The following is a 26,791-nucleotide window of genomic DNA, read 5'->3' on the forward strand; positions in this document are numbered from 1 at the left end:
TCCCGTCAGTACAGCCAGAAGCTCTAACTGGATGCAGTACCCAAATACAAGCATATTAGGAAATAGTTCTTACTGTTTTCATCTCTGGTCATGATATAGCCTGAAGACTGTGAAGGTGGGCTGATTGTACCAACAGCATTTCTTGCAAGCACTCTGAATTCATATCGGTCACCTGAACTGAGCCCTGTAACTGTATATTGGCATTCACTGACATCAGTAAAGTTACATCTGAGCCAACGGTCTTCACTTCCTTGCCGTTTCTCAATGCTGTAAGCCACAATCTTACTGCCTCCATCACGCAGCGGGGGAGACCATTTAAGGGTGACCGTTTCCCTGGTGACATCAATGTAATCAGGAGTACCAGGTGGGTCTGAAAGGAAAACAATTAAAAATTGTATTTATTACTGCTCACCATAGTCTACAAGATGAGAATTTTCTTTGATGAGTGACTGATCATTCACTCACCCACTGGAGAGACTGCCAAAGTATATTTGCTCGGCTCACTAGCTCGGCTTAGACCTGCAGTGTTTTCAGCATATACTTGGAACTGGTAATCCAGACCCTCAAGCAGTCCAGTAATCCTGTATTCTCTGCTAGATATTAAGGCAACATTAACCTTCTGCCACAAAATACTGTTTCTTTCCTTCTTTTCAACATGGTATCCAATAATCTCTGAACCACCATCATAAACAGGGGCATCCCAAGATATGGTCATTCCGTCAGCAGTTATGTTGTATACAATAGGCTTGCCTGGGGCACCTGGTGGTCTAAATTGATGCTTTGCCACAACATCTGCTGAGACAAGAGGTGGGCTCACTCCGTATCTGTTTTCTGCACGAACTCTAAACTGATATTCAGTGTCTTTAACAAGGTTTGGTACTTTGAATGTTGTTCTTGCAGCACTTGAGCACACCAGCTTCCAGTTCATTTGTGAAGTTTCTCTCTTCTCAATACTGTAGCCAGTAATTTCTCCTCCCCCATCATCTTCAGGAGCTTCCCATGACAAAACTACACTATCTGCTTTGATTTCATCTAGTCTTAAAGGTCCTTTTGGCTTAGATGGAGGGCCAAGAGTGATTACAATGATTGTGAATGCTTTTCTGCAGACTACATTATCAAGAATTAGAGTATATTTGCCACCATGCTCCTTTTTCACATTCTTGATGCTTAAGCTTATCTTGTTTTCAGTTTTCTTGAAACGAAGATGTTCAGTTTCTTTAAGAGGGAGGTTGTCCTTGAGCCAGCTCATTGATGGCTTAGGTTTACCTTTATAGGGCAATTCGATGTGCAGGTTATGGCCAATTCTTACTGCAATTTGACCTCCAGGAATATCAGAAAGGTCAGCTTCAGGTGTTATTATATGTTCTTTCACTGTAATGGGTCCAACAGTAACACCGTCACTCATGCCTTTTTCATTTTTAGCAAAGACTCTGAATTCCATGACAGAAAGCTCTTTAAGTTTTTCAACTTCAAATTCACAGCTCTTGCTTGTGCCTGCATATGTCCATTCTTTTTCTTCCTGTAGTTTCTTTTCAATAACGTAGTCTGATATAATGCTACCACCATCATAGTCAGGTTTGCTCCACTGCAATTTAACAGAAGTCTTTGTAGAATCTTTCATGGCTAGGTCTTTTACGGGTCCAGGTATGTCTGCAGCTTTCACTGGTTCAGATGTCTCACAAGGTTCACCCAGTCCAATTTCATTTTCAGCAAGAACACGGAAGAAGAATGCAGTCTTCTCTGACAGGTTAGTTAGCTTAAAGGTGGTATGAGAACACTTTGTTGTTACAGTTGACCAGGCCCTCTTTGTAGCATCTCTTTTTTCAACAACATAGTTTGTTATTTCAGAACCACCATTAATGAGAGGTGGCTCCCATACCAGTGTAACTGTGCCACGAGAAACATGTTTAAGCTGCAGTTTCTGACAAGCAGATGGCGTGTCAAGTACTTTTACATTCACAAATGATGATTTCGCTTCTCCAACTCCATTTTCAATTGTAAGAACATATTTTCCTGTATCATTTCGGGTAACTTGAGGAATAGTAAGTAGTGTAGATGATTCTGTGTTCTGGATGATATATCTTTCATCAATCCCAAGATTCTTCTCACCCTTTCTCCATGTGACTGTTGGAGGAGGTCTTCCTTTGAATGGAATCATTATTTGCACATCTTCACCTGCTTTAGCAACAATAGAGGTCCTGAGGGCAACATCTAGATCAATCTCCGGTGCCACTGTGGAAATAAGTAAATATTAATAATGCATACTTGGAATGTAAAATAAGAAGTACTTTGAAAAAAACCCTAAAACACAGAAAATCATAAATAACTGAAAAGTACAGTACCAAGAATATCTTTAGCTTGAACGGGTTCCGTCATTTCAATAGGCTCTCCTTGTCCAGCACAATTTATAGCAGACACGCGGAAATAATAATTAACACTTGGCTGAAGGTGGGATACAACATACTCAGTTGTTCTCACTTCTCCCTTAGCACTGACTACAGTCCATTCTTGCTCTTCACCTTCCCTTTTCTCCACTACGTAGTTGGTAATTGGACTTCCTCCATCATAAGCAGGTTTAATCCAGCCAAGGGTGACAGATGTCTTGGTTGTATCCACAACCTTCAGCTTTGTTGGTGAGCCTGGCTTATCTGTAAGTGATAGTTTATGGGGGGAAAAAAAATAAGAAGGCATATTTACAATTAATCATAAAGAGGAATAAAATATGCCCTCAGTTACACTGGTGTAATCCCATCGTAATTGCTCATTGTCCATTGATTTCTAACCATTTAGAAATAATGCACATTGTATCTTACCAACAGGATCTGCAGCTTTGTAGAAGTCAGAGGCTTCAGAAAATGGACCTTGTCCAGCTGCATTGACAGCACAAACTCGGAAATTATATTCGCTGTTTTCAGTCAGACCTGTTACTTTCTGTCTGGTGTCCCGAATGGCTTCTTTAGTAACCTTGAACCAACTCAGACTCTTCTTGTCACGCTTTTCAAGAAAATATCCTGATATTTCACTGCCTCCATCAACAGTGGGCCTATTCCAGAGAACAGTCATAGAATTCTTGGTTATCATTGTAACTTCTGGTACACTGGGTGGTCCAGGTGTAACTGAGTAAAAAAAATATATGTCAGTAGATCAGTACTACTTACAAATAACACACAAGTTGATTCATTTGCATAAGTTATTTCATATGTTTCTTACCAAATGAATTTTTGGCTATAACGGGATCAGACTCCAGTGAATCACCAACTCCAAACTTGTTCACACCACGGACACGGAACACATATTCATTTCCTTTGATGATTTTTGTTGTAGTTATTATACACCCCTCCAGTTTTTCAGAAATTAAAGACCATACAACCCGACTTGTTTCCCGCTTTTCAACAACATAGTGTGTTACAGGTGCACCACCATCATCTGTTGGAGGGTCCCACATTATTGTAATCTTTTCAGCAGTGACTGTCTTAAACTGCATAGGTCCACTCGGGGGTCCTGGCTTGTCTGTGGAAGTCAGAACAAAGATGATTTTAAGGATTTATTACTGAATTGTTGTTTAATAGTATAATACAGTCATATCTCAAGACATACCAAGTATCTGTACTCTAACATGGGCTGATGCTGAACCCATGGCATTCTTCAATTTTAATTCATAGGTGCCACTGTTGAGTCGAGTTGCATCCTTGATGAGTATAGAAGCAAATTCTGTTGTGTTTTCAATAGACATCAGTGCACTGGTTTGCACCTCATTTCCATTTTTGAACCATTCAATTGTGGGTACAGGCTTGCCTGAGATGCCTAGTTTTAGCTTAACTGAAGTTCCTGCTTTATATTTCACCAATTCTGTATATTCTGGTGGCACATCTATTTCAGGTGCACCTTAAGAAAAAGTTTAAAACATACTTATTTTAGACTTGTATTTAATAAAACCAAAAATAATAGTACTTTATTTAAGCTAATAGTTACAGTCATTTTATAAATACAGATCAAAGTAAAGATAGTATGTATAACTTAAATCATAAATCTAGAACAAGTTAGAACTAATCCTACCAAGAAAAGGCAACCACATGTCTAAATATAACCACTTTGGCCATGGGGCATGGGCAGACTTCTGCTGCTCAAAGAATAAAGATACCATAAGACTTTAAAAATGCAGATACTGCCAAATATTTTCATTACAATCATTCTCAAATAGCTCACAGTCATTCAAGCTTATTGAATCATTCACTGTAAACTAGCCTTCCATATTTAAAAGACTACAGTTCTACAAAACAGCGTTGCCTTTAAGCTTCCTAGTACCACAGAATGTTACTGCTATACCATTGCAAAACACTTACCGTATGTATCAACACAGGTGATAGGACCTACAACATCTGAGGGATTACTAATGGAACCAACAGCATTTTTAGCGAAGACCCGGAATTCATACCGGGAGTTCTGTGTCAGACCAGATACTGTGAACTGAGTCTCAATAACATTGGTGAAGCTAGCTTTTGTCCATCTGCCATCCGGAAGATCACGTTTTTCTACAATGTACCCAGTGATCTTGCTACCACCATCAAATGCTGGCTTCTGCCATGACAGAGTGATAGCAGTCTTGGAAATATCTGAGACACGAACGTTTCTTGGTGGCTCTGCAATACAAAACATAAGATTATTGCTAATGAATTGGGTATTGGCTTACTGTACAGGACAGAATATCACAGGGAAAAAAAAAAAAAAAAAAAAAAAAGCACTACTTAAATGGGCTTCTTTTTTTTCTAGGGAATACATACCACAAGCATCAATTGCAAGGACTGGATCAGAAGGATGGCTTGCTTTTCCAATGCCAGCTGCATTTTCTGCATAAACTCTAAATTCATAGATAAGGCCAGCACTGATGGTGGTGACTTTGAAATGAGTTGTGCGAATGAGGGTCTTGTTAGCCTTCTGCCATAATATGCTATTCCTGTCTTTCATTTCTAGATGGTATCCAGTGACTGCACTGCCACCATTAGTGACTGGTTCGTGCCATCCAACAGTAATACTCTCTCGGGTGACATTCATGACCCATGGTGTAGAAGGAGGGCCAGGGGTAGCTGATGATATCAAAAGAAGAGATTAATTGTTAACATAATTATATTTTCAACATCAGAGCATTAAAACATCAACCTATAGCATATGTAGCATATTACTCACTGTAAGGAAGCTTGACAACCACACACTGTGAGTCTATGTGATCACTGATGCCAAAGCGGTTCTCAGCTTTGATGCGGAATTGGTATTCTTCTCCTGTTGTGAGCTTCATAACTTTGATAACAGTTCTAGCAACGGTTGCAGACACTTCAGACCAAGCGGCAGTACTCGTTTCCCTTTTTAGTACAATATAGTTGGTAACTTGACTTCCACCATCATAAACTGGTGGCTGCCATCTGAGTGTTACACTCTCTTCAGTGATATCGCTAAGGGCAACAGGACCAACAGGAGGACCTGGTCTATCCAGTACAACAATAATAACAAATGATTTTGTGGTGCCACTTGAGTTGGCAGCAGTGATATCATATCTGCCAGCATCAGCAGCCACACTTTCTTTAAGGTTAATGATGAGACTTTCTGCAGTGGTTTCTGTGTGAAATCTCATGGTAGGTTTCAGTGGAACACCATCTCGGGAAAGTGTCACTTTTGGCACTGGTTTTCCAGAAACAGGAATTTCAACTTTCAGGTTTGATCCTGCTCGAATATATACAGTGTTGTGAGGGAAGCCCTTCATGTCAATCTCAGGAGATTCTGAAAAGGAAAACATTTTCAAACCATTAGGAAATGTTCTCTCTTTTTAAATATGAATCCAATTTAACATGTATCAACTTTTGTTTCATGACAGAAAGCATACCTAAGTGTTCTTTAACTGTAACAGGGAGCAGCAGTTCCTTAGGATCACTTAAACCAGCTTGGTTTTCTGCAAACACCCTGAAGAAATAGTCAACATTCTCCTTAAGACCATGGACAACATGATGAGTTGTCTTTACAACTGCACACTTAACCCATTTTTGCTGTCCTTTCTCAAGAGCTTCAATCAGGTAGCTCACAATTCTGCTTCCACCATCATGTTCTGGTTTTAGCCATGAAAGAGAAACACTGTCCTTTGTGACATTTGTTACTCCAAGTTTTTCTGGTGGGCTGGGTTTTTCTAAGAAAAAAAGTGCAACAGGTTAAACAGTATAGCAAATATTTATTTTTTTATATTGGTTATTACACAAGTATGTCATCTGGATTGAGAAAATGTGGTTTTAAATTAATTTGTATATTAGAAACATTTTAACTAAAATGCAAGCAAAATTTTAAAATTCAAGCTATTACTTAAATCTTTTTCATTTGTAAAAGCATAGACATATCTACCACAAAATTATCATTTTTACTGTAAACAGATTTAACACTTTTTATATTATTTTGAAGTAAACATTTTAAAACATGCATTGTTTTAAATATTAACAATTTTTTTCTTAGTAAAGCATACCTGTTATTTTTGTTCCCTCCTTGGTCTCAGAAGGCACTCCAACGCCATACTCATTTTCTCCAGAAACTCGGAAGTAGTAAATGGCACCTTCTTGCAAGCCAGTCACTTTGTAGGACAGGCGATGACAATTGTTTGTCACAGTGACCCATGCTTTTTTGCTAGCTTCTCGTTTTTCAATAACATAGTTCTTTACAGGTGCTCCTCCATCATTTTCAGGAACATCCCAAGATAAGGCAGCAGACTCTTTAGTTACATCTTTTGCTACAATATTAGATGGTGGGCCGGGAGTATCAAGAACTTTGACAATTAAAGTCAAGGTAGCAGTGTTCAGGATGTTTTGCAATGTTAATGTGTATTTTCCGGAATCGTTTCTTGTTGCTTTTTCAATAGTAAGAGATGTGCAATTATCTGAAGTATCAATGCTTGCTCGTGTACGAAGATCAGTGTCTGGTTTGTTCCACATTACATTTGGGACTGGTTTGCCTCTGAAAGGAACAGTCATTGTGAATGATCCACCAGCCTTTACAATTAAAGTCTTCCGCATTTCACTGTCAATATCAAAGGCAGGTTCTTCTTCTCTTTCCTTTGCCACTTGAGGTTCTGAGACATCACTTGGTTCACTGACACCAATTTTGTTAATGGATTTCACTCTAAAGACATACTCTGAGCCTGATACTAACCCAGTTACGATGTATTCTGTGCCTCTTAAGTTCTGAATAGCAGTTGTCCAGTCAGTTTCATCAGTTTTCTTGTATTCAACTGTGTATCCGGTTACTGGAGCACCTCCATCAAACAGTGGCTTGGTCCACCCAATTGTGATAGTCGATCTTGTAGAATCCATAATCTTAGGTTTAGATGGGGGAGATGGCAAGAAGACTGGATCTTCTGCCCGAATCAATTGTGTCGTTTCACTTGGAAGACTGAGGCCAGCAGCATTTTCTGCATAAACCCTGAATTCATACTCACACCCTTCACGGAGACCAGATGATTTCACTCTTAAATCGTAAACTGGCTTTTTGTTTACACGAATCCATCTTAGGCTAGTTTTCTCACGCCTTTCAATTACATAGCCAGAGATCTCATTTCCTCCATCAGACTCGGGTCTTGCCCAGCACAGGGTTATTGACTCTTTGGTCACGCTGGTGATCTCTAAAGATGTGGGTGGACTTGGAACTGTAAATGGGTCTAGGGCTTTGACAGCAACACTTTCTAGAGGCTCACCAACACCGTATTTGTTAACTCCCATCACTCTAAAAATATACTCATTACCCTTCAGTAGTTTTGTCACTTTACAAGATGTTGTTCTAAGCTCTGCTTCACAAAGTGTCCATGCAAGTCTGCTGGTCTCACGTTTTTCTACAATATAATAATCAATATCTGCACCACCATTTTCTTGAGGGGGTCCCCATGATAAATGGCACTTTTCAGCAGTAAGGCCATTTATTTCTAATGGGCCTGCAGGTGGGCCAGGTCTATCAAGTACTTTGCAATTAATTGCCAAAGATCTTGTTCCTGCAACATTTTGTAATGTTAGTACATACTGTCCTGAATCACCTCGGATACAGTCCTTAATGGTTATTGCAGTAGTGTAATCTGTTGAGGCTATTTCAACTCTAGCTTTTCCTTCAAGCTCCTTACCATCCTTTGTCCATGAAATCACTGGTATTGGCCGTCCTGCAATATCAGCATTGACTTTAAACACTTCACCAGCTTTCACAACTACAACATCCCTGAATTTGGCATCCATCATAATTCTTGGAGCCTCCACGTCATCTTTTACAGTCACAGGTCCAGTTGATTCAGATGGCTGACTGAAGAGTCCAGCAGCATTCTTTGCAATCACACGGAATTCATATCGCTGGTCTTCTGTAAGTCCACCTACGTCAAAGTATGTTTCTTGCACATTAGTAAAATTACACTTTAGCCAACGACCATCTGGTATCTCTCTGCGTTCAATAATATATCCTGTTACCTTAGCTCCACCATCATATTCTGGTTTAGTCCATTTCAGTGAGACACATGTTCTTGTAATATTAGTAACTTCTGGTTGGCCAGGAGGATCACATGGATCTCTTGCAGCAACTGGTTCACATGATTTACTGCATTTCCCTATTCCAGCAATGTTTTCAGCATATACACGATATTCATACAGCAGTCCTTCATCAAGACCTGTAACTTTCATTTGTGTATCAGGTATAAGGCTCTTGTTGACTTTTGTCCAAAGAATGCTGCTTCTTTCTTTACGCTCCAAGTGATATCCTAGTACTCTGCTACCTCCATCATTAACTGGTACCTGCCAAGTTACAATCATGAAAGCTTTAGTTGCATGTGCCACATGAGGAGTTCCAGGTGGTCCCGGAGGCTTAAATGGATACTCTGCCACAACAGAAGGAGAATTAGTGTAAGTGCTTTTTCCATAGCGGTTTTCTGCACAAATACGGAACTGATATTCAGAGCTAGTGGTTAGTCGAGATACTTTAATTGATGTTCTTGCAACTGCTGCAGATACTACATCCCATGTTGTTGTGGTAGTTTCTCGCTTCTCCACAATGTAATTGCTAATATGGCACCCACCATCATATGCTGGAGGTTTCCAAGACAGAGTTACACTATCAGCGCTAATTTCATCAATATGCACATCAGTTGGTGGTCCTGGTCTGTCAAGGACAACTACAGTTAAAGAAGCTGTTGTTGATCCAGCAGTATTTGAAAGGTGTAATTCATAATGTCCCAAATCTTCATTTGAAGCTTCCTTGATGGACAGTGAAGTTGAACTCTTTGTTGTCTGAACATTTACTCTGGTTGTCTCTTTTAAGGGATTCCCATCCTTTTTCCAGGTAACAGCTGGAAGAGGTCGCCCTCTGAATGGCACATCAATCTTAAGATCATCTCCAGCTTTCACAGTGAAAGTGTTGAAAAGGAGCTCAGCAGATGGCTGGATTTCAATATCTTTTGCAATGACTGGGACACCAAGTTCTCTTGGATCACTTTTTCCCTTTTCATTAACAGCAATCACTCTGAAACTGTACTCTTCTCCCATACTTAATCCTGTTATTGTTGCTTCTAATGTTTTCACCTGTGTACATGCACTCCATTTTATACTTCCTTTTGTTTGCATTTCTACTACATAACCAGTAATCTTACTGCCACCATCACTCTCTGGTTTTTCCCATTTAATTGAAACAGAGTTGCGAGTCACATCAACAAGAACAACCTTTGCAGGTGGAGAAGGTGGTTCAGAAACCTTAATTGGGTCAGGTGTTTCTGCTGGTAAGCCCACCCCATATTCATTTACAGCTAGAACACGGAAGTAATAACTACATCCTTCTTGTAGTTGAGTTATTTTGAAAGAATTCTTAGTGCAGTTGTTTGTAACTGTGGCATATGCCTTTCTTGTGGATTCTCGCTTTTCAACTATATAGTTGGTAATTTTAGCTCCACCATCAATAAGTGGCGGTTCCCAGGCTAATGTTACAAAATCTTTCTTCACTTCTCTGATTGTCAGGTTTACAGGTGCACTAGGTGTATCAAGCACTCTGACATTAACAAAGGCTGATTTTTTGCCACTGTTGTTCTCTAAAGTAAGGTTGTATCTACCACTATCAAATCTATTAACATTGTCAATGACCAGCATTGTATAGGAACTGGTGACTTCAATCTGAGCTCGCTCACTAATTGTTCCTTCTGCTTTCTCCCATTTAACTTCAGGTTCCGGTCTTCCTTTGATGGTGACAAATAGGCGCAATGTACCACTAGCACGTATAGTGACTACTTTTCTGAGATCTGCATCAAGTTCAATTTCAGGAGGTTCAATCTTTTCTGCTGCTATGACTGTACCAGGTATTGTAGCAGGTTCTCCTACTCCTTCTGAGTTGATGGCACAGATGCGGAAGTTATACTCCTGGTTCTCTTTAAGTTTTGTTACAGTGAACTGTTTTGCTTGTATGCCTGTTGGTGGGGTGCAGGTAGTCCATTCATCAGCAGTAGCTTCTTTTACTTCTACTACATATCCCTTAACTGGAGCGCCACCATCATAAATGGGCTTACTCCAGGCAAGGGAAACTGAAGACCTGGAAGTGTCTGTAACCTTTGGATTGCTTGGTGGACCTGGTGGATATAATACATCACAAGCACGATAGAAAATGGATGGCTCACTGGGTTTCCCTACCCCTGCAGCATTTTCAGCAGAAACTCTAAATTCATAGAAATGCCCATCAGTAAGACCTGTTACTCTGAATCGCAAGTCTGTCAGCCTTTTCTTATTGCATTTGGTCCACCGGATACCATCTTTGTCTCGTTTTTCAAGTATGTAACCTTCAATTTCAGCTCCTCCATTGTCTTCTGGGCGACTCCATGTTACCACCATAGAATCTTTTGTAATTGCTGAAACTTCAGGTGTTGAAGGAGGACCAGGGGGTTTGTATGGATTACGAGCCATAATTGGCTCAGATTCCAAGGGTTCTCCAGTTCCATATTTGTTCACTGCCATCACACGGAAAATGTACTCATTGCCAGCAAGGAGTCTGGTTACTTTGTGGTTAAGAGCCTGCACATCTGTTGCTACTTGTGTCCATGAAAGCCTGCTTGTCTCTCTCTTCTCAATTATATAATGTGAGATACTAGAACCACCATCATGCAAAGGTGGAGCCCATGCCAAGTAGCATTTTTCTGCAGTGACACCTGTAACCTTCAAAGGTCCTTCTGGAGGTCCTGGCCTGTCAAGCACTTTTACAGTGATCGGTATTGATTTTGTTCCAGCAACATTTCGGAGGTTAAGAGTATAGTGACCTCCATCTGGTCTTATACAGTCTTTGACAGTAAGAATTGTTTTCTGAATGGTAGATTTAATTTCCATTCTTGCAGTTGCTTCTTCAAGGTCTTTACCATCTTTTGACCATGTGATTTCAGGAATAGGTTTGCCATGGATGTCAGCTTCAAGAACAAATGTTTCTCCAGCATGAACAACAATGACATCTTTGTATTTAGGATCCAGTGAAGCCCTTGGTGCTTCAATTTCATCTCTGGCAGTAATGGGCCCTGTACTTTCAGATGGTTCACTCAAGCAACCTGCTGCATTTCTTGCAATTACTCTAAATTCATATCGTTGGTCTTCAACAAGACCACTTACTGTAAATTCTGTTTCCAACACATTTGTAAAGCTGGCTTTCATCCAGCGACCATCTGGTAGTTCTTTCTTTTCTACAATATATCCAGTTATTTTACTTCCACCATCATATTCTGGTTTTTTCCACTTCAGCGTGATGTTATTTCTTGTAACAACAATGGCCTCTGGGCGGCCAGGTGGGTCACAAGGATCTCGGGCAACATACAATTCTGATACTTTGCTGACTTTGCCAATGCCAACGATGTTTTCAGCAGAAACTCTAAACTCATACTCAAGACCTTCTTCAAGGCCATCTGTTTTATATTTGGTGTCTGCAATAAGTGACTTGTTCTGTTTTGTCCAAAGAATGCTGTTCTTGTCTTTACGTTCAAGATGGTAGCCAAGAACTTTGCTTCCTCCATCATTAACTGGTTCATGCCACTGTACAATCATATGGTCTTTGGAAGCTGCTGTTACAAATGGGGTTCCAGGTGGCCCAGGCACCTTGTAGGGGTATTGCACAACAACTGGTTTAGAATCCAAAGGAGAGCTCTTCCCATATCTATTTTCAGCAGAAATCCTGAACTGGTATTCAGAACCTGTTTTAAGTTTTGTTGCTTTGATAGTTGTTCTCGCAACAGTTGCTGATACAATGCTCCACGTGGTAGTGCTTGTGTCACGCTTTTCTACTATATAGTTGCTTATCTGACAGCCACCAGTATAATCAGGTGGATCCCACGATAAAACAACAAAGTCAGCACTAACTTCATCAAAGCGGACAGGTCCTCGTGGTGGACCAGGCTTTTCCAGTACAATTATGCTCAGGTGCTCTGTTGCTGTACCTGCTGTGTTTGTTGCTGTTACTGTATATTTACCGAAGTCTTCCTTGTTGCTTTCTTTAATATGTAAGATAGTTGATGTTGATGTATCCTGAATATGTAATCTGGTTGTCTGTTTCAGTGGCTGCTCATCTTTTGTCCAAGTAATAGTAGGTTTAGGTCTACCTATAAATGGTACTTCTACCTTCAGATCTTCTCCAGCCTGTACACTGTATGTATTAAACATCAGTTTGAAACTTGGCTCAATTGTCAAGTCTTTAGCTATCACAGGAATTCCAAGTGCTCTGGGATCACTTTTGCCTTTTTCATTGTAGGCAATCACATGAAATTGATATTCCTGTCCTGGACTTAAACCAGACACAACTGCATTGCATGTTTTGGTCTCACTAACAACACTCCATTTGTCTGTTCCTTTAGGCAACATTTCAACAATGTATCCCAAAATTCTGCTACCTCCATCATGTTCAGGTTTTTCCCATGTAAGTGATGCACTTCTCTGAGTCACATCGGTGAGTGTTACTTTCCCAGGAGGCAGAGGTGGCTCTGAGGCTTTGATAGCATCTGTGGTTTCAGCTGGTACACCAATTCCAAATTCATTTTCAGCCATAACTCTAAAGTAATAAATTGCTCCTTCTGTAAGATTTTCAACTTTAAAACTTGTCTTGCCACACTTAGCACTTACATTTGCAAACGCCTTCCTGGTTGACTCACGCTTGTCTATTACATAGTTCTTTACCTTTGCACCACCATCGATAATGGGTGGTTCCCAAGATAATACAGCAGAATCCTTCTTTACATCCTTTACCACTAAGTTTTGTGGTGGTCCTGGTGTGTCCAAGACTTTTACTGTAACAAATGCAGATTTAGAACCACTGCTGTTCTCCAATTTAAGAATGTACTTTCCAGCATCATTTCTATCACAGTTGTCAATTGAAAGTTGTGTGTAGTTTATGCCTTTATCAATCTGAACTTTTTCTGTGAATTCACCTTCTTCTCGAGACCACATGATGTCAGGTGTTGGTCGTCCCCTGAATGGTATGTGAATCCTAGCAGACCCGCCTGCTCTAACCACTATCCCTTTCCTTAGCTCTGAGTCAATATCAAGCTCTGGAGCTTCAAGTTTGTCTTCTGGTTTAATAGTACCAGGAACTGATGCAGCCTCTCCTACACCAATCTTGTTGAGAGCACACACTCGTAGCTTATATTCTTGATGTTCAGTAAGTTTTTTGATTTCAAATCGAGTGGTACGTACACCTGTTTGTGGAGTAACAAGTGACCATTCATCTTCATCTGCTTTACAGATTTCTACAAGGTATCCCTGGATTTCACAACCACCATCATAAATGGGTTTGCTCCAACCAAGTGTAACCGAACTTTTAGTGGTATCCACAACATGGGCATTTGTAGGTGGTCCAGGCTTGAACATGGGGTCACAAGCTTTAAAGTAAGGAGAAACTTGGCTTGGTTCACCCACTCCAGCAGCATTTTCAGCAGAAACTCTGAATTCATATTCATGATCCTCTGTTAATCCTGTAACTCTTAATCGCAAATCTGTAATTCGACGTTTATTGCATTTTATCCATCTGATGCCTGCTCGGTCTCTCTTTTCTACAATGTAACCTATGATTTCACTACCTCCATCACTATCTGGCCGACTCCAGCAGACAGTCATAGAATCCTTTGTGATGTTAGTAATTTCCAAGGCCTTTGGTGGTCCAGGAACAACAAATGGATTTTTCATCATTACTGGCACAGATTCTAGTGGTTCACCAACCCCATATTTGTTAACTGCCATAATACGGAAAACATATTCATTTCCTTCCAAAAGTTTTGTTACTTTCAGCATTGTAGGTAAAACCTCTGAAGCAACAACAGTCCATGCTAGACGACTAGTTTCTCTTTTCTCTACAATGTAATGAGAAATATCACTGCCACCATCATGAAGAGGAGGAGCCCATGCCAATGAACATTTTTCAGCTGTAACTCCTGTCACTTGGACTGGGCCCTCTGGGGGTCCTGGCCTGTCCAGGACTTTTACGTTTACTGGTACTGTCTTTGTCCCTGCAACATTAGAGGCTTCCAGAATGTACTGTCCACCATCAACCCTAACAGCATCTTTCACAACTATTAATGCACTGAAATCCGTGTTCTTTATTTCATATCTAGCAGTTTCCTCAAGCTCTTTGTCTCCTTTGTACCACTTAATGGTTGGTAGTGGTTTTCCATGAACGTCAGCCTCAAGTCTGAATGTTTCACCAGCATTTACAACAACTGTGTCTTTGTACTTCGGATCCATTGAAATTCGTGGAAGTTCAACTTCATCCCTTGCTGTTATTGGTCCTGTACTGTCAGAAGGTTTGCTTATTGTACCTGCAGCATTCTTTGCAATTACTCTAAATTCATATCTTTGGTCTTCAGTAAGCCCTGTTACAGTGAACAGAGTTTCAATGATATTTGTGAAGCTAGCTTTCATCCAGCGACCATCTGGTAAGTCACGTTTCTCAACAATATAACCAGTAATCTTACTTCCACCATCATATTGTGGTTTGGTCCACTGTAGAGTAATAGAGCTTCTTTTTATTATTATAGCTTCTGGGCGACCTGGAGGATCACATGGGTCGCGAGCTACATAGCACTCAGAAACTTTACTTGTTTTGCCTACACCAACAATATTTTCTGCAGAAACTCGAAACTCATATTCAATTCCTTCTTCAAGGTTAGTTGTCTTAAAACTTGTGTCCTGAATAATAGTCTTGTTCACTTTAGTCCATAAAATGCTGTTTTTCTCCTTTCTCTCAAGATGGTATCCCAACACTCTACTGCCACCATCATTTATTGGTTCATGCCACTGTACGACCATAGAGTCCTTTGTAACTGTTGTCACAGATGGTGTGCCAGGAGGTCCTGGTTCCTTGTAGGGGTACTGTGCTACGACTGGTGTAGATTCCAATGCAAAGCTTTGCCCATACCTGTTCTCAGCAAATATTCTGAATTGGTATTCTGAGCCAGTTTTCAGTTTAGCCACCTTCAGTGTAGTTCTTGCAACAGTAGCCGAAACTGTTTCCCATATAGTGGTGGTTGTATCTCTTTTGTGAACAACATAGTTGGTGATTTGGCAGCCTCCTGTGTATACTGGGGGATTCCATGATAGGGTAATGCTTTCTGCACTTATTTCATCAAACTTCACGGGTCCTACTGGAGGGTCAGGTTTATCTAGAGTTATAATTTCAACAGAGGCAGACTTTTGCCCAACAATATTAGCCACAGTGATTTCATAAGTTCCACTGTCCTCTTTGCTAGTTTCTTTAATATTCAATGTAGTGAGGTCAGTCAAATCGCTAACATTGACTCTTGTTGTCTGCCTTAATGGCTGGCCATCTTTTACCCAGGTAACAGTTGGTTTAGGTCGACCTGCAATTGGTACTTCGACTTTCAGATCTTGTCCCACTTGGATACTATAACTGTGAAAAGCAGGTCTTACATCAGGTTCAATTACCAGATCTTTGGCAACTATTGGAACTGCAAGTGCTCTAGGATCACTCTTACCCTTTTCATTTACAGCCATTACTCTAAAAAGATATTCTTCCCCTTGAGTTAGGTTGGTAATAACTGCTTCAAGTGTTTTTACACGAGCACACTCTGACCACTTCTCACTACCTTTTGCTTGCATTTCAACAATGTATTGTATGATTTTGCTGCCACCATCATGTTCAGGTTTTGCCCAGCTTAGTGAGACACTGTTTCTTGTGACATCATCCACTGTTATTTTCCCAGGAGGCTGTGGAACTTCAGCAACTTTAATTGGGTCACTGGTTTCCGCAGGGAGGCCAATTCCATATTCATTCTCAGCAGAGATTCTAAAGAAGTAATAGCAGCCCTCCTGAAGTTGATCTATTTTCCATGAAGTCTTGTGGCAGTTTGTTACAACAGCTGCATATGCCTTTCTTGTTGCTTCACGCTTTTCAATAATGTAATTCTTTATTTTTGCTCCACCATCTAAGAGAGGAGGTTCCCATGAAAGTGAAACAGAGTCTTTAGTGATCTCTCTGATTTTTAAATTAACAGGTGCACTTGGGGTATCCAGTACTCTTACACTGACAAAGGCAGACTTTGTTCCACTGCTGTTTTCTAAAGTCAGAGTATACTTTCCAGTGTCAAATCTGTTAACGTTGTCTAGAACAAGGGAAGTAAAGCTGCTAGTGGTATCAATAACAGCTGCCTCTCTGATCTCACCATCCATTTTACCCCATTTTACTTCAGGTGTTGGACGACCTCGGATGGGAACAAATAGTCTTAGGGAACCTCCTGCCCTCACATTTACAATCTTCCTTAATTCCATGTCAAGGTCAAGGTCTGGTGCCTCCATCTTTTCTTCTACAATAACAGAACCAGGAACATCTGCATGCTCTCCAACTCCTGCTTTATTAACTGCACATATGCGGAATTTGTATTCATGTTTTTCCACTAATTTTTCTACTTCCATGTGAGTATTCTTAATTCCGGTTGGAGGGGTACAAATTGCCCATTCACCGTCACTTACATCACATTTTTCCACAATGTATCCCTGAATTTCAGAGCCACCATCATAGATAGGTTTACTCCATGAAAGGAAAACTGAAGATCTAGTAACATCCACAACTTTAGGATTATTGGGTGGACCTGGCTTGTAAATAGGATCACATGCTTTGTAGTAAGTAGAAGGTGGGCTTGGTTCACTAAGACCAGCAGCATTTTCAGCTGAAACTCTGTACTCGTAATCATGATTTTCTATAAGCCCAGTCACTCTGTATCGCAGTTCACTTATCAGGCGTTTGTTGCATCTTGTCCAGCGAATACCTTCCTTATCTCGTTTTTCAAGGACATAGCCTAGGATTTCACTACCACCATCTGAGGCTGGCCTTTCCCATACAACTATCATAGAATCCTTGGTAATGGCTGTGACTTCTGGTGCCTTCGGTGGAAGTGGCACTACAAATGGGTTCTTTGCGAGTACTGGTTCAGACTCAAGCGGTTCACCAATGCCATATTTATTTACCGCCATGATACGGAAAACATATTCATTACCTTCTAAAAGTTTTGTAACTTTGCAATTTAGGGTTTGCACATTTGAATCAACAACAGTCCACACCAAGCGACTGGTTTCCCTTTTTTCTACAACGTAATGTGAAATATCACTACCACCATCTTGTAGTGGAGGTTTCCATGACAGCATACATTTTTCAGCAGTAACTCCTGTAATCTCAACAGGTCCTTCTGGTGGTCCAGGTCTATCAAGAACTTTCACGTTAACAGGAACTTTCTTTTCACCTGCAACGTTCTTTGCCAGTAGTACATACTGGCCACTGTCTACTCTAATGGCTTCCTTCACGCTAAGGCTTGTTGCAAAATCAGTGCTTTTTATTTCCATTCGAGCAGTGTTTGTCAGCTCACGGTCACCTTTTAACCACTGAATGGAAGGTATTGGTTTGCCATGAACATCAGCATCAAGCTTGAATGACTCACCAGCATGCACTACAATGGTGTCTTTGTATTTTGGATCCATACTAATATGAGGTGGTTCTACTTCATCTCTTGCTGTAATTGCCCCTGAGCTCTCAGATGGTTCACTGAAAACACCTGCAGCATTTCGTGCTATAACACGGAACTCATACCTCTGGTTTTCAACTAGACCAGTTACTTCAAACTGGGTATCGATGACATTTGTAAAGCTTGCTTTCATCCAGCGACCATCAGGTAGCTCCTTCTTTTCAACAATATAGCCTGTGATCTTACTTCCACCATCATATACAGGTTTCTTCCACTGAAGTGTTACTGAGCTTCTTGTGACAATTATAGGTTCTGGACGACCTGGAGGGTCACATGGGTCATGTGCAGTATAGCATTCAGATGCTCTACTTGCCTTTCCAATGCCCACTATGTTTTCTGCATAAACTCTGAACTCATATTCAAGACCTTCCTCAAGGCCAGTTGTCTTAAATTTGGTATCCGGAATAGGTGTTTTATTCAGTTTAGCCCAGAGAATGCTGTTTCTTTCTTTACGCTCCAAGTGATACCCAATGATCTTGCTACCACCATCATTGACTGGTTCATTCCATTGTACCACCATACTGTCTTTTGAGACATTTGTTACAAAAGGTGTTCCAGGTGGACCGGGAACTTTAAATGGGTACTGGGCTATGATTGGTTCTGAAGTGAGATAGGTACTCTTCCCATATCTGTTCTCAGCTGCAATTCTGAACTGATATTCGCAGCCAGTTTTTAACCGACATGCCTTTATAGTTATTCTTGCAACAGTAGCTGACACGATCTGCCATGTGGTGGTGGAAGTGTCTCTTTTTTCTACAATGTAATTATTGATAGAGCTACCGCCATCATATTTGGGTGGTTCCCAGGAAATAGTAATACTATCTGCTGTTACTTCATCTACTTTTACTGGTCCAGTTGGAGGTCCTGGTTTGTCAAGGACAACAATATTTAAGGTCTCAGTTGCTTCACCTGCAGAGTTTGTAAGTTTAACTAAATATGACCCCACATCTTCTCTGCATGCTTCTTTTATTGTTAACACTGTGTTGTTTTCTGAACTTTCTGCATTTACTCTTGTAGTTTGCTTTAGTGCCACATCATCTTTATGCCAAAACACTGCTGGTTTGGGTCGACCGACAAAAGGAACATCAACCTTTAAGTCCTCTCCAGCTAGAACACTGAAAGTGGTAAACAGTAGTTTGAAAGCTGGTGGAATCACAAGATCTTTTGCAACAACTGGTATACCCAGCTGGCGAGGATCACTGATACCTTTCTCATTCTGAGCTGAAACACGGAAGGTATATTCTTCACCTTGGATCAATCCTGTGATTGTGGCTTCAGTAACTTTTACTGTAGCACAAGTTGACCACTTTTCACTGCCTTTGCTTTGCATTTCTACAATGTAGCCCAGAATTCTGCTACCACCGTCATGTTCAGGTTTTTCCCAAGATAAGGACACGCTGTTTCTTGTCACATCCAACAAAGTTATTTTCCCTGGTGGAAGTGGTCTTTCTGATACTTTTACAGATTCTGAAGTTTCAACTGGAAGGCCTATTCCATACTCATTTTCAGCTAGGACTCTGAAGTAGTAGTTGCAGCCTTCTTGCAGTGAATCAACTTTCCAGCTGGTCTTGTGGCAATTTGCATTAACAGTTGAATAAGCTTTTCTTGTTGATTCACGCTTTTCAACAATGTAATTTTTTATTTTAGAGCCACCATCTATGAGAGGAGGCTCCCATGTGAGTGTAACTGATGATTTTGTAACTTCTTTTATTTTCAAATCTTGAGGTGCCCCTGGGGTATCAAGAACTCTGACATTCACAAATGCTGATTTACTACCTGAGCTGTTTTCAATTGTCAGTATGTATTTGCCACTGTCAAATCTATTTACATTTTCAACAATAAGTAGAGTGTAAGAGCTTGTTGATTCAATGCTCGCTCTATCCAAAGATTCCCCATGTTCTCTTGTCCATTTTACTTCTGGTGCTGGTCTTCCTTTAATTGGGACAAAGAGCCTTAGAGTACAGCAGGCTCTAATAGTGACAACTTTACGTAGTTCTGCATCAAGTTCAATCTCAGGAGGTAGCATTCTTTCTTCAGCTTTTGGAGTCCCAGGAACAAGAGCAGGTTCTCCAAGACCTTCAGAGTTCATAGCATATATCCGTATTTTATACTCTTGATTTTCTTTCAGGTCAGTGATGGTAAAAGAAGTGGCTTTTAGGCCTGCTGGTGGAGTTACAATCTTCCACTCATCTTCTTCAGGTAGTGCGATCTCAACCATGTAACCTGTGATCTCTGAACCACCGTCATATATTGGTTTGTTCCATGCTATTGTAATTGAGGACTTGCTGCTATCCAAAACACGAGGATTACCTGGGGGACCAGGCTTAAATACAGTATCACAAGCTTTATAGAATGGACTGGTTGGGCTTGGCTCACTGACTCCAGCAGCATTTTCAGCCATGACTCTGTATTCATATTCATGACCTTCTGTCAGTCCGGACACTTTATAACGTAAGTCAGTAACAACCCGTTTGTTACATTTCACCCACCGTAGACCAGCCCTGTCTCGGCGTTCCACAATATAGTTAGTTATTGGGCTCCCACCATCAGAATCAGGATGTCCCCAACAGACAACCATAGAATCTTTTGTAATTGCTGTAACTTCAGGTGTTTTAGGTGGATCAGGTGGAACATATGGATTTACTGCAAGAACAGGATCTGATTCCAGAGGCTCACCAACTCCGTATTTGTTAACAGCCATAACACGGAACACATACTCGTTGCCCTTCAACAGTTTAGTAACCTTCAATTTAGTTAGTGGAACTTCAGTGGCTACAGCTGTCCATGCCAATCTACTGGTTTCACGTTTTTCAACCACATAATGGTCAATCTTTGCTCCTCCATCATCCAGTGGAGGTAGCCATGACAGTACACATTTTTCTGCAGTGACTTCAGACACAGCCAAAGGCCCTTCTGGGGGACCAGGTCTATCAAGAACTTTAACATTGAAAATATGCTTGGCAAAGCCACCAGGATTTGTTGCAGTAAGTGTATAGGCTCCACCATCTCTTCTTGAAGAATCTTTATTGATAAGAACAGTAGAGAAATCTGCTATTTTTATTTCCAATTTTGCTGTGTCTTCAAGTTCTTTTTCTCCTTTTGTCCATGTCATAGTTGGTGGAGGGCGGCCTGAAACATCAGCCTCAAGTCTGAAAACTTCACCTGCTTTCAGCACTAAAGTGTCTTTGTATTTAGCATCCACCCTTATCTTTGGTGCTTCAATGTCATCTCTACAAGTTATTGCATCTGACGACTCAGAGGGCTGACTAACAGCCCCGCCAGCATTCCTAGCAATCACACGGAATTCATAGGCAGCATCTTCTGTCAAACCACTTACAGTGAATTCAGTCTCTAGTATATTGCTGAAATTAGCCTTCAGCCAACGGCCATTAGGAAGGTCTCTTTTTTCAACGGTATAGCCAGTTATCTTAAAACCTCCATTATATTCTGGTTTAGTCCACTTCAGTGTAACTGCATGCCTTGTAATGTTCAGAGGTATTGGCTTACCAGGTGGATCTATCGGGTCTAAGGCAAACACAGGCTCAGATGGCTTGCTTGGCTTACTTTTCCCAGCCAGATTTTCTGCTATAACACGGAATTCATATGCAATGCCATCAGTAAGTCCAGTTGATTTAAAGATATTGCCTGATACCAGCATTTTACTTACAGTCTGCCAAAGAATGCTATTTCTTTCTTTTCTTTCAACGTGATATCCCAGAATTGGGCTTCCACCATCAGTAACTGGCTCATTCCAGCTAATGGTCATAGTTTCTTTGGTGACTGCAATCACCTGAGGAGTTCCAGGAGGCCCAGGTACCTTAAATGGGTAGTTGGCAACTACAGATTCTGAAGTAATGGCTGGACCGATTCCATATCTGTTTTGAGCTTTAACACGGAACTGATACTCAACTCCAGTGGTAAGACGAATGGCTTTAAATGTGGTACGTATCACTGTAGTTGCCAATTCAGTCCATGTGGTACTGTCAGTTTGACGCATTTCTACAACATAGTTACTTATTGGTACACCACCATCATTCAAAGGAGGATCCCATGAGAATGTTACATAGTCAGATGAAATTTCATCAAATTTGATTGGTCCAGTAGGAGGTCCAGGTATGTCATGAACCTGAACTGTGATCACTTCACTAACTTCTCCAACAATATTTTTAGCTGACAGTGGATATTGACCACTATCACTTCGTTTACATTCATTGATGGTTAGTATGGTTGCAGTTGCGGTATTTTCATAATTTACCCTTTGGGTTTGCTTAAGTATCTGATCTTCTTTTTTCCAAGTCACAGTAGGCCTTGGACGACCAAGCACAGGGATTTCAATCTTGATATTGTCACCAGCTTTGGCAATGACTGTTTTTTGGTAGATACCACGGAGGTCAAACTCTGGTAGCATTGTTTGCTCTTTGATAATAACTGGCCTGCTTTCTCTTGGGGCACTTCTTCCAGCACTGTTAACTGCCATAACCTGGAAAGTATACTCTTCATTTTCAGTTAGATTCTTTACTACACAGTCTAGTGTTTTTACAGTGGTGATGTGTGCCCACTGGTTTGTTCCTTTTCTCTGTGCTTCAATTACATACCCAGTGATCTTGCTGCCACCATCATGTTCTGGTTTTGGCCAAGCCAGGCTAACTGAGTTCCGTGTTACATCCATAATATTAAGGCTTTCAGGTGGGGATGGTGCCTCAGAAGCTCTTACCGGTTCTGCAGTTTCAGCTGGTTCACCAATACCATACTCATTTTCAGCCAGCACTCTGAAATAGTATTCACACCCCTCAGTCAAATTAGGAATCCTGAAGGAACACTTCTGGCAGTTGGTTGTGACTGTTGAATATGCCTTCCGAGTCGATTCACGTTTCTCAACAATATAGTTTGTTATACGTGAACCACCATCTATCAGAGGCATATCCCATTGGAGGGTGATGCTATCCTTGGTTATTTCTCTAGGTTTAAGGTTTATTGGTGGACCTGGTGTATCCAAGACTTTTACATTTACAAAGCCAGTCTTCTTACCAGCAGCATTTTCAAGAGTCATTAAGTATTTTCCTGCATCATATCGGGTGCATTCTGTGACAATCAAGAGTGTAAAAGAGTCTGTATTTTCAATACTGGCACGTCCTTTGAGTGAAACACCATCTTTTGTCCATGTAACTTCTGGAGTTGGACGTCCTTTAATTGGCACAAAAATCCGAATAGTTAATCCAGCTCTTACAACAAGCGTTCTTCTTAGCTCAGCATCTAATTCAAAGTCAGGAATCTCTTCCCGGTCTTTGATTTCCACACTGGGAATTATTGCTGGTTCACCGACACCCATGGCATTCATGGCAGAGATTCTGAAATTGTATTTGGCTCCTGTCTGCAGATGAGCAACAACAAACTGAGTGATTCTTAAAGCAGTCCCTGTTGTGTCTTTTATCCATTCTTCTTCTCCTTCCTTTTGATGCTCTACTATATAGCCAATGATGTCAAGACCGCCATCATAATGGGGCTTGCCCCAGGCTAAAGATGCACTTGTCTTTGTAGTATCAGTCACTCTTGGATTTGCAGGTGGACCTGGTGGGTCTGAAAAATTAGGAAAAAGATAAAACATTACATTACATTACAGAATAAGTCACTCTTAAACTGTCAGAATATGCTCCTCACCCATCTCAGACACTCCCAACAAAGAAAGGTATGATACTAACATGCAACATCCTTGCATATGACTGAGTTTGAAGCATCACTTGGTGGTCCAACTCCTGCTCTATTTTCTGCACTGACACGGAATTCATATTCATTTCCTTCCAGGAGACCAGTTACTTTGCATCTAAGATCTGAAACTGGTTTCTTCGTTGCTCTGACCCATCTTAAACCTTTCTTTTCTCTTCGCTCCACATAGTAACCTGTGATTTCACTTCCACCATCATCTACTGGTCTTTTCCAGGTAACTGTGACAGTATTTTTAGTCACATTTGTTACTTCTGGTTTTCCAGGAGGGCCTGGGGGACCTGTTAAGGAAGGAAAAAGTACAAGTAAAACAAAAATCAAGGCTTCAGAGATTAATAAAAACACACTGGAACCTGTTAGCTTCTTCTACGTACCATATCTATCCACCATTTTAACTGGTTCTGATTGTACTGGTTCACCCTTGCCGTATTGATTTACTGCTGAGACACGGAAAACATACTCATTTCCTTGAATGAGCTTGCTAACAACATGCCTACAGCTTTCAATATTTTCAGCAACCAATGTCCAGAGCAGTCGGCTAGTTTCTCTCTTTTCAAGAACATATGATTTGACTGGTGATCCACCATCTTCTGCAGGAGGTGACCATGTAAGAGTTGCTTTTTCTGCTGAAACGTTGCTGATCTCAATAGGCCCCGGAGGTCCTGGAACATCTAAAACTTTCACATGTATGCTCTCCTGCTTAGTGCCAAAAGGATTGGTTGCAGTGATTGTGTATTCTCCAGAATCTTTTCTGGCTGCATATTTGACAGTTAGAGTAGAAGAAGTTGGTGTTGTTTCAATGTGCACAAGCTCTGAAGGTCTAAAATCCTTTCCAGCTTTTGACCATGCTGAAGTTGGAGGTGGTTTGCCACGGATGCTAATAGCAGACACTGTAATGGTGTCTCCTGCTTTTACTGTTAAGCCTTCCTTCAAAGTAGGATCGACAACAATGCTTGGTGCCTCTGTCAAAACAAACAAACAAACAACCCACCCCCTGATTATTATAACAAGAATACAGGAGGGAAAAAAAAAAAAAAGAAGAGGAGGATTTGGTATTAATTGTTCAAAAAATGTTCTACATTTTTAATGCCATCTACATACCATACTCATCCTTGCATAGTATGGTGTCTGTAGATTCAGATGGAGGACTGATAGCTCCAGCAGTGTTCTTCGCTCTAATTCTGAACTCATATTTGGAGCCTTCAGAGAGGTCAGTTACAGTAAATGCACAGTCTGGAACATTCACATGATTGGCTTTTGTCCAAGTCTTTGAGGGTAAATCACGCTTTTCAACAATATAGCCAATTAATTTATGTCCACCATCATACTTTGGTTCTGTCCAAATGAGAGTTACTGAGTTCCTAGTTACATTGATAACTTCAGGTTTCCCAGGGGGATCTAGAAGAAAAAATAATAAATAGTGGTCAAAGAAAAGTTATTTCAAAATTCAAAATTTTCTTTTTTATTCTCCTGGTGACTTACCAATAGGATCAAGTGCCACAACTGGTTCAGATGGCAGACTTGGTTTACCTACTCCAGCCATATTGATTGCCATTACTCTGAATTCATATTCCAGACCTTCAGTTAACCCTGTCACTCTGAAATCTTTCATTCTTATTGGTGTTTTATTTGCTCTCTTCCACAGAAGACTATTTCTTTCTTTGACTTCAATGTGATAACCTAAAAGATAAATGGTGAGATGAAAATATGAGGTGTTTTCTAGAAACTTTCATTTCTCATAGCACTGTGAAACATCATGCTGCCTGTATGGCATGTCACATAGATATTGTGCAAGAGGAACACTGAAAAACATATTAAGAAATGGATGTGGACATACATAAGGTTGTATGATGAGATGGTTGTAAATGAAAATTGCTAATATTATAGACCCAAGTAATGTAACACATAGGTGATTTTGGTTTTCTTTCTTTAGATGTTTTGGCTCTGTGCAAAAATATTGTTTCTCAGTTAGCCTTTTCCTGAGTTTTAAGTTAAATTAAAAAAAAAAAAAAATTCCATCATAGAGAAAGAGTAGGAAATAAAGAGTGAAATCAATCAATCATTCAATTTAAGCTTAAACACTTGATAGTTTTATCTTACTTTTTGACAGAGAGAAAGAACTATTAAGAAATTAAATACTAGGGAGGCTTTGGGGGATATACCTGTGATTGGTGAGCCTCCAGTTCTTTTGGGATCAGTCCAAGTTAAAGCTACAGATTCATGCCGAACATCAACAATGTTGGGAGGTGGAGGAGCATCTGGCACATCTAAATAGTATAAAAAAAATGCAGTAACATTAAACATAAGTATTACTCCTAAAACTTTTTTTTTTTTTTTTTTTTAAATTTTAAAAACTATAATGGATACTTACCAAATGGATGTTTTGCAATGACAGGGTCAGATTTAAGACCTTCACCTACTCCATATTTATTTTCAGCCTTGATCCTGAATGTATATTCATTTCCTTCATGAAGTCTTGTAACTCTAAATGTGGTTTTCTGGACTGCAGAGGCACAAGTCACCCACTTATTGTTTACATTATCTCTCTTCTCTAGGACATAATTAGTGATTTCTGAACCACCATCATCTTTTGGAGGGCCCCACTTTAAGGTGATGGCATCAGCTGTGACTTCTTCAAATTTCACTGGACCGGTTGGTATGCCAGGTTTGCCAACAACTTTCACAGAAATAGTGCCTTCCTTGCTGCCAGCAACATTCTTCAGAGTTATCGTGTATTTTCCAGCATCAGCTTTCTGGCAATCATGTACTACAAGTGTGGTGTTAACTGCTGTAGATTCAAATGCAACTCTTCCACTTTCAGTAAGTGCCTGGTCTTCACCTTTCTTCCAAGTCACAGTTGGGACAGGCTTGCCTTTAATTGGGATTTTAAGACGGAAATTGCTACCCTCTTTAGCTACGTAGCACAAGTCAGGTAGATCTCTTAAATCAAGATCAGGTGCCACTGTAAAAACAGAAGAAACTGATTATTCAACTATGCATAAACTAAGATGCTATTTTAAAGGCATCTGATTTGTATATAAG

At 40.4% G+C, this 26,791-nt stretch overlaps 1 protein-coding gene across 1 annotated transcript in view; it reads right to left on the reverse strand.

Annotated features, from left to right (window-relative positions):
- Nucleotides 1-26,791, reverse strand: part of TTN (titin) — a 240,837-nt gene that overhangs the window by 21,609 nt on the left and 192,437 nt on the right. The window contains exons 277-293 of the mRNA XM_042784452.1: nt 26,121-26,711; nt 25,912-26,016; nt 25,232-25,429; nt 24,851-25,147; nt 24,124-24,711; nt 23,728-24,030; nt 6,500-23,605; nt 5,876-6,172; nt 5,185-5,772; nt 4,782-5,084; nt 4,344-4,640; nt 3,598-3,885; nt 3,211-3,510; nt 2,814-3,116; nt 2,343-2,648; nt 466-2,232; nt 74-370 (exon numbers count right to left, since the gene is read on the reverse strand). Coding sequence (XP_042640386.1) covers nt 74-370; nt 466-2,232; nt 2,343-2,648; nt 2,814-3,116; nt 3,211-3,510; nt 3,598-3,885; nt 4,344-4,640; nt 4,782-5,084; nt 5,185-5,772; nt 5,876-6,172; nt 6,500-23,605; nt 23,728-24,030; nt 24,124-24,711; nt 24,851-25,147; nt 25,232-25,429; nt 25,912-26,016; nt 26,121-26,711 — 23,934 coding nt within the window. The remainder of the gene's footprint in view (nt 1-73; nt 371-465; nt 2,233-2,342; nt 2,649-2,813; nt 3,117-3,210; nt 3,511-3,597; nt 3,886-4,343; nt 4,641-4,781; nt 5,085-5,184; nt 5,773-5,875; nt 6,173-6,499; nt 23,606-23,727; nt 24,031-24,123; nt 24,712-24,850; nt 25,148-25,231; nt 25,430-25,911; nt 26,017-26,120; nt 26,712-26,791) is intronic.

Source organism: Tyto alba, unplaced genomic scaffold (assembly GCF_018691265.1).
Source record: "Tyto alba isolate M040663 unplaced genomic scaffold, T.alba_DEE_v4.0 Super-Scaffold_7, whole genome shotgun sequence".
NCBI classification, from domain to species: Eukaryota; Metazoa; Chordata; class Aves; order Strigiformes; family Tytonidae; genus Tyto; species Tyto alba.